Genomic DNA, 8,491 nt, shown 5'->3' on the forward strand with positions numbered 1-8,491 from the left:
TTGCTTTGTTACATAGTTTTACCTTCTACTCCCAGCTTATCAAGGTATTTCCCCAAATACAGTCCTTTTCCCAAGAGAAGTCCTAGGGTCAGCCATCAAGACCAGAGGTAGCTATAAATATCCAGACCTTACACTGTTCTCAGGTTCATGGTTCATAATGTATGGCCAGTGCAGGGGTCCCAGATAGAACCTAAGGCCCCAGTCCTTCAGCTCTCCCAACCTAATCCTGTCAGTGTTGCCCCTGAGGCCTCACACCCCTCCATCATTGCCTCTTCTCAGTGTCCTAAGCAGTGGTTCTCAGCCTGTGGGTCGCGACCCCTTTGGCGGTAGAACGACCCTTTCATAGGCTCGCCTAAGACCATCCTGCATATCAGATATTTACATTACGATTCATAACAGTAGCAACATTACAGTTATGAAGTAGCAACGGAAATAATTTTATAGTTGGGTCACAACATGAGGAACTGTATTTAAAGGGCCAGAAGGTTGAGAACCACTGTAAGGAAAGGAGACTGTGAATGGGCTGCTCAAGGACTCCCTCTTCGCTAGTGGTTTATTGACATCTCAGGTGAACTCACGACTTGAATCTGCATTGTAAGGCCCCTCCTTCCACCTCTCCACACTGCAGAGCTCTTCTTTAGGAAATTTTCTCACATTCACACTATGCTTTTTATTAAAACACAGCCGCTGAAACAAAGACTAGAACTTTCGGCTTTCAATCTAGTCTTTGCTCTTGGATTGGTAAATGATTTCATCTGTTTATGCCTTGAGGTTACAGGGCTGGAAAACAAAAAGGCTAAGGACTTCTCTTTCACATGAATGGTATGGCCAAACAGAGTTAATGCTATATATAGTTTTAAATGAAAAGCAAAATGCAAACATAGAGCTTTTGGGAGAAAACTGGAAAGCTTTCCAGGTGGCATCAAACAATTTCAATTTTCTGATTGTTGTGTTGCCAAATTTCCAAGCTTTACTCCTCACATCATATTTAAAAAGTACTGGCATTATAAGTGACTCTTTTCTATTAAAGTTATTGTTTATCAACTCCAAATATACAGTTAAATCCTTAAGAGGCTGTGTGAATCAGAACACAAACTGGTGACCCATAGATGTATTCTGTTTCGCTTTTACTTATTGTGATGAGAAGAGAGTTGCTGCCTAGGCGTTTTACAGTGTGATAACCCTGCTGACACTGAATCTGGGCATTTTTAAAGGATCTGAGTTTAGGATACCTGCTGTAAGTTCCCAATTTGCTTTTCCCAGGTAACCTTTTAGAATAACCACTTAGAGTTAAGTCCTGGAAAAGTCAGTGACCTCTGCCCAATTCACCTGTGCATCTCCCTCTCTATCTCCACTGTGACCTGGAACAGAAGACTGCCCTCCCCTCAGCTCATTGTACCTCCTTGCTTCTGGGATCTGGAAGCAATAAATCTTGTGATTCTATTTCCTTTGTGCGTGTATTGAAACCACCTTCAGTCAAAATGACCCCCTGTTTTCACCTCCCCAAAGTGGAAGCTGCCATGCAGAGGGAGCTAGCCACCTGCTGCTCTGCTGTGGATGGCTTGGGTCTCTTCATTCACCGGGCCATACTCTGCATATTCTTAATTCAATACACCAGCTCTGGCTTCTCAACACACTTCTTTTTAAAAATCAGTTGCTAACATTTAAAACCTGAGAGATTTCATGTAAAAATATGCATTGATTTGAAAAACAGGAATCATCTCTGATAACATGGGATTTCTGTGTGGCAACAATTAGCTGAAGATGGGTAGCAGCTGTCCCTTTAGACATGGCATGCACACCTCTACTTTGCCATAGTCCCCGCTATTCTTCATTATTCTAACACTAAGATCAAGTGTCTGTTGAAATTCATTATATCAGTGTTTCCCACTCATCTTCAATTGTTTGGTAACTACTTAGCCCTGGTCCAAATTCTTTGGTTGAACTGAACTTTGATGGTCATTATAAGACAATTCAAGCAATGTAAAACCACTCTGATGAACAATCAAAAGGAGATGTTGGATCTTGGCTCTAGTGTACTGAGTCCTGATTATAGTCGTATTTTGTCAGTCTGGATTCTTAGTTCTTGATCGTTTCTGGATCACAGTAAGTGCTCAAAACTTTTAAACAGTTGACTTGAAGTGCCTGATTAGTAACTGTGTGGTACTGTTCTTCACACATGCTGAAGAGTAATCAAATGACTAGGTCCTCTCTCTGCCACCTTTGTCCAGCTAAGATTGACATTTTATCTCACTCTGGTCAGGCCAAACTTGCCAAGATCAGACCAAATTCTTCTGCTAAGTTCTATTATTTCTTTGTTCATTGAACCCAAAGAAATTACTTTCTTTTTGAACAGCTCTACTGAATTTCTCCCATGCTTTCCCCATTTTTTCTAACTTAGGTATCTTTTGGATAATCCTGATGTTGTCAGAGGAAAATCTGTGTTAGATCTCGGGAGTGGATGCGGAGCTACGGCTATCGCTGCTAAGATGAGTGGGGCATCGAGGATCTTGGCCAATGACATAGACCCTAGTAAGGATTTCGTATTTAAAAATCTGTGAAGCTCATCCTGTTTTTTCCCTTCCAGGATAAATATCTATGATGCCTCAATATGATAGCCTATACCAGACAGATAAGTTTTAATTTTATCTGATTTTCTTCTAGTCTTCCCTTTCACTGAGGGTCTAGTCCAGGGGTCCTCAAACTTTTTAAACAGGGGGCCAGTTCACTGTCCCTCAGACCGTTGGAGGGACGGACTATAGTTTTAAAAAAAACTATGAAATTCCTATGCACACTGCACATATCTTATTTTGAAGTAAAAAAACAAAATGGGAACAAATACAATATTTGTATTTGCATGTGGCCCCTGGGCCGTAGTTTGAGGACCCCTGATCTAGTCCTTGAAGATCCTTATTTTATACAGGGGGCTCAGTTTTAACTTGCCATCTTGCTCAAGCCCAAGGCTTGTTTCCTGTCTCCCAATAACCAGACTTCGATCAACAAATGTTCCTTAAAACTCCAACATTTCCAGGTGTGTTTTTGTTTGTTTTATATTCAGGATATCCAGTTATATATTTGAAAATCACAATAAATAGCTTACATTGGCATTAACTTTAGGCTTTCTTACCTAAAAACATCTTTCAACAAAAAAAAGGAAACCTGGCCGGTGTGGCTCAGTTGGTTGGAGTATCGTCCTGTACACTGAAGGGTGGCCTGTTTGATTCTCAGTCAGGGCACCTACATAGGTTTGATCCCTGGTCAGGGCGCATGCAGGAGGCAGCTGATAGATGTCTCTCTCTCTCTCTCTCTCTCTCTCTCTCTCTCTCTCTCCCTCCTTCCTTTCCTCTCTCTAAAATCAATTAATACACACAACTTTGTCCTGGCCAGTGTAGCTCAGTTGGTTGGGTCATCCTGTGTACCAAAAGGTTGCCGGTTTGATTCTTGGTCAGGGCACATGCCTGGGTTTCAGGCTCAATCCCTGGTGGGGGCATGCAGGAGGCAGCCAATCGATGTTTCACTCTTACATCAATGTTTCTCTTTCTCTCTCTCCTTTTCCCTTCCTCTCTTTCTAAAAAAATCAATAAAAATGTTTTTGTTTTTGTTTTCTAAATATATTTCTTTATTGATTTCAGAGAGGAAGGGAGAAGGAGAGAGAGATAGAAACATCAATGACGAGAAAGAATCATTGATCGGCTGGCTCCTGCCCGCCCCTGGGGATCAAGCCCGCAATCCAGGCATGTGCCCTTGGCCGGAATCAAACCCAGGATCCTTCAATCCGCAGGCTGACGCTCTATCCACTGAGCCAAGCCGGCTAGGGCTAAAAATATGTTTTAAAAGAATCTTTTTAAAGGGAGAAAACATTGTTAAGAGATATTATAAACTAAATTAATCAATAGGGAATTCAAACAGTGTAGTACTAGTATATACCAATTCATCATGTCCTTTTTTAAAGTTGCAGGAATGGCTATCACACTAAATTGTGAATTGAACCAACTGAAACCTTTTCCCATTTTAACCAAAAACATTTTGGATTTGGAACAAGATAAGTGGGACCTTATTGTGCTTGGAGATATGTTTTATGATGAAGACCTTGCAGATAGTCTTCATCGATGGCTGAAGGATTGCTTTTGGACTCACAAAACTCGAGTACTGATTGGTGACCCAGGCCGGCCCCAGTTCAGAGGACACAGCATTCAGCATCAGCTGCACAAAGTGGTAGAATATTCACTTCCAGAACCTACTAGGCAGGAAAACAATGGACTGACAACAAGCGCCGTGTGGGATTTCCAGCCTTGAATTGTCAAAATGCTTCCAAGTATGGATATACCTATGTTTGAAGAATGCAGTTCCTGTGAAATGGCAAATCTTGTTTCCAAAATATGAAGATTTAGACTTTTGTCATGTAACTAGTTCTGCATTATGCCAAATATATAATTCTTTATCTGTAATTTTTTTCTAGTTTTACTGCTATCGGAATATAATTATAGAAGGCAGTAAATGGTAGCAATAAGTAAATTGGGGAGAGAATTAGATATTGTAGCTGAGTCGGTTTCTGTAGTTGAGGACAACTATGTGATGTGTTGAATTAAACAAACAAAAATATAAAATATAGAAGACTATAGTATTTAGTACATAATAGGGTCTTAATGGACAACCAGGGATAAAAATAAAGATTTTAGAATTTCCAACATACTCTGTACTGACACCATATGCCTCTTTATGGCTTACTAAGGTTAGTTAGAAATTGGTTATGCCACCACTACACATCCCAGGTTTATAGAATCTTACGTATTAAAAAAAACAAACCACTATGATATAAGAGAGGAACAATGTGAAGGAGAATGTGTATAGAATACCACTATGCAAAAAAGATGTATGTATATATTGAGGAAAAGAATGAAGATAGGGCCCTTGCCAGTCTTGCTCAGTGGATAGAGCATCGGTCCTGGGTTCAATTCCATTCAAGGGCAACCAATCGATGCAATGCTTCTCTTGCTCTGTCTCTCCCTGCCCCTTCCACTCTCTCTAAAAAAAAATCAGTGGAAAAATATCCAATAAATAAAATTTGGGAAAAAATTGTTAAGTGATTTAAAAAAAAGAATGAAGATAGGGAAAATACAAAATAGAGTCACTTTAACAGTATGAAGGTGAGGCATAAGGAAACAATTCTTTTTCTTGTCTTAACTAGCTTAGGAACTTAAACTTTTGAATTTTCCCATTCTATATCAATGCCTGGACATTTATTTACCTTTGGATAACCCTCCGACTACTCCCTAAGGACTCAGGATGCCCATCCTCCAGATGCCCTGGCATCCAGCATCCAGATGGCTGACATCTGGCTGAGAACCGTCCTGGACCAATCCTAGAGCTAAGAATGTAGGGCTCATTATTCTCAAGGATGTGACCAAAATATATTTATCCAATGTATTTGGTCTGCATCCATAATTCCTGGCTCATAGTACTCTAAACTTTTGGAATTTCCTAAACAATAAGCATCTTTTATTATAAATGTGGTCTCTTGTTCTCAGTTCCTGAACCCAGAGCCATAAAGGTGAAAAGGTGTCTTGTTATTCATGTGATGTTAATTAAGGTGACTTTTGCAAAGCACCTAAGAATGGGGGCTGGTTGTCCCAAACCAACCATGAATACAAGGTTGGAATTTTCAGTCCCACCCCTATTTTCTGGGGAGGTGAGAGGGACAACCAGTTGAATTAATCAACCCTGCCTACATAATGAGGCCTCCATAAAAACCCACAAGGAGGGGGTGTGGAGAGCTTCCAGAAGCCTTCCACCTGCCACCGCTCTGGGCCCTAGCTCTGTGAGGATAAAAGGCTCCTTTTTTGTGACCTCTCTGTGTATCTCTTCATCAGGATGTTGATTTTTATCCTTTAATATTCTTTATAACAAACTGGTAATTTAGTGAGTAAACAGGTTTTCCTGAGTTCTGTGAGTCCTTCTAGGAAACATCTAACTCAAGGAAGGGATCCTTGGTACCTCCAATTTGTAGCCAATTGATCAGACGCACAAGTAACAACCTGGACTTGCAACTGGTGTCTGAAGTGTGTTGGGTGGGCAGGGACAGAAGGGGGGCAGTCTTGTAGGACTGGACCCTTAACCTGTAGAATCTGTTTCTACCTCCAGAATAGAATAGAATCTGATTCTATCCCCCACCCCATGTTGGAATTGGGTCTGGGAACTATTTTCAGAGAAAAATAGCCATAAAAACCAATGAAATAAGTGACTGGGCAAGGGCCTCAGTAACATTCATATGCTGAATGGCTAAGGTGTATGACATCATGGATTATGACATTAACTGTTATGTTTCTTTGTTTCACTGAAATATTAAATTCTATACAGAATTTATAGGCCAGTGTTCAGCGTAGCTTTTGGCCAATGGGCATTTAAATACTTCAGGAAGGTAGGAGCCAGAAAATAGCTAAAAAGGTAGTTATACTTTTAGAAATACCTTTACTTAAAATTTATCCACATTGGTACATTTCTTTTACAACAGCTCAAATATTTGGGTAGGAAAAGGAAATCTCCAGGGAAAACAGATAATTTAAAATCTTTGTTATTAAGAAACAAACACAGTGCCTTCTCCCCCTACCCCCAAATCTATCAGAGGGGCATGCTAGGATTAAAATTCTAAAACAATGACTCATTAAACAAACACAGAATAATAGCACTATTAAAGCATTTAAGAGTCTGGTAAGTCACAAACCATATTACATGTTGGAAAGCCAATCTCCAAGACCATCATTTCCTGACAGTATGAAGAGCATAACTTGGATAAGCATCAATAAGCAGTCCACGTCACTTGCTTTAATTTGTTTGGGCCTACTAATTGCTCCAAGACTTCTCGTGAATGATCTATAAAAGGAAACATTGACAATACATTAATTCACAGTAATCAGAGATATTTCATGTGTCTTTAGGAAACTGTTTTATTGGGGAAAGAATTAGAGATTGTGGATCAGGTGACTTAGGTTTTGACTTCCAGTTCCATTTTTTTTGTAATCCTCACCCAAGGATATGTTTTTATTGATTTTTAGAGAGGAAGTGATAGAGATATAAACATTGATGTGAGAGAGAAACATCAATTGGTTGCCACCCGTATGCGCCCTGACTGGTGATTGAACCCGCCCTGATGGGGAATGGAACCCGTAACCTTTTTGGTGTACTGGATGACACTCCAACCAACTGAGCCACCCAGCCAGGGCTCTGTTCCCTTAAAACAAGGGAGTTGTTTACATGACTTGTAAGGAAACTTTTACCATCTCTCTAAACATCTATGACTAACATAGATGGAGACCACTTTTAAAAATATATATATATTTTTTAAATTGAATTCAGAGAGGAAGAGAGAGGGAGAGAGAGAAACATCAAAGATGAGAGAGAATCATTGATTGGCTGCCTCAGACACCACCCTACGGGGGATCGAGTCCGCAGCCCGGGATTCAACTGTGACCTCCTTGTTCATAGGTTGATGTTCAATCACTGAACCAAACTGACTGGGCTGGAGACCACTTTTTGAAAGAGATTTATGGCAGGGGCTTTTGAAGCACCAAGAAAAAGAAACAAGGGAAATATAAATTAATAAACTAACTTCAAATGATCAAGGAAAATGTAATTTAGACATGTTTGTAGAATACACAGTGAAAAAAGTGAGGCTGGGCACATTTTTACAAACAAAAAAAATGATTTGAGTTCTAATGCTTCATAAAGAAGCATTCTGTTGTGTTGGATTAATAATGAATGAATTAATAAGGATGAGGTAACAGAGAAACTGAAGCAAACTACTTGGGTCTTAAAATACTTTTGTTTTGGCTCTTTGTCATAAATCTTGACAATGTTATCATCTAGAAATCTATGGAACTTGTAAAGTAACCATGTTGAAACAAATCCTCAGATATCACTAAAATTCCAGTCAGTTTAAAGCAGCAGGTTTCCTGTTGGGTTTTCTGCCTTTCAATGTAAACATAAGGACGCTGGTACTGTCTAATTGCTTTATTGCCCTTCTAAAATCTAAACCTCAGTGCCTATGAATACTGTGAAATATGTTTAAATAGTTAAGAGAAACTGAAATGCATGTACACTGTAGGAGATTAACAAAAGTATGTAAGTTGTACTTGGTGATAATCATTGCAGATATAATTAAATTAAAACTTAGTAAGTTTAAAAATTACTCTCCTGATTTACAATATTTTAAAATAGCAGCTTAGTTTTTTGTCTCTTCAGCAGAAATAACATCAGAGTGCTTCTAACAGTTTCAAGACCTAATTTATAACATGGAGTTCTCTTATAGTCTGACAGTAAGGCTAGGAAATTTTATAAATATTTACAAGTATAATAGAGAAGATAAGCCTGTTAATTCAGGTAATCTGATGGCTAACTACAGTGGGCACTGCCAATATGGGGGTCAAGTTGCTGTGAGGATAACAATATTAGAATTGTACAAACGTGTGTGTGTGTGTGTGTGTGTGTGTGTGTG

At 39.4% G+C, this 8,491-nt stretch overlaps 2 protein-coding genes across 6 annotated transcripts in view; one reads left to right on the top strand and one right to left on the bottom strand.

The window, feature by feature from the left end:
* METTL20 (methyltransferase like 20) overlaps window positions 1-4,692 on the top strand; it is an 11,454-nt gene extending 6,762 nt beyond the window's left edge. For all 4 annotated transcript variants that reach the window (XM_005865657.2, XM_014539203.1, XM_014539202.1 and 1 more), the window contains exons 4-5: window positions 2,402-2,532; window positions 3,953-4,692. In XM_005865657.2, the coding sequence (XP_005865719.1) occupies window positions 2,402-2,532; window positions 3,953-4,296 (475 nt within the window). In that variant the 3' untranslated portion in view covers window positions 4,297-4,692. The remainder of the gene's footprint in view (window positions 1-2,401; window positions 2,533-3,952) is intronic.
* A 1,759-nt stretch (window positions 4,693-6,451) lies between these two features.
* AMN1 (antagonist of mitotic exit network 1 homolog) overlaps window positions 6,452-8,491 on the bottom strand; it is a 35,901-nt gene continuing 33,861 nt past the window's right edge. For both annotated transcript variants that reach the window (XM_005865659.2, XM_014539214.1), the window contains exon 7: window positions 6,452-6,870. In XM_005865659.2, the coding sequence (XP_005865721.1) occupies window positions 6,797-6,870 (74 nt within the window). In that variant the 3' untranslated portion in view covers window positions 6,452-6,796. The remainder of the gene's footprint in view (window positions 6,871-8,491) is intronic.

The sequence above is a fragment of the Myotis brandtii genome, unplaced genomic scaffold (assembly GCF_000412655.1).
Source record: "Myotis brandtii unplaced genomic scaffold, ASM41265v1 scaffold209, whole genome shotgun sequence".
Lineage (NCBI taxonomy): Eukaryota > Metazoa > Chordata > Mammalia > Chiroptera > Vespertilionidae > Myotis > Myotis brandtii.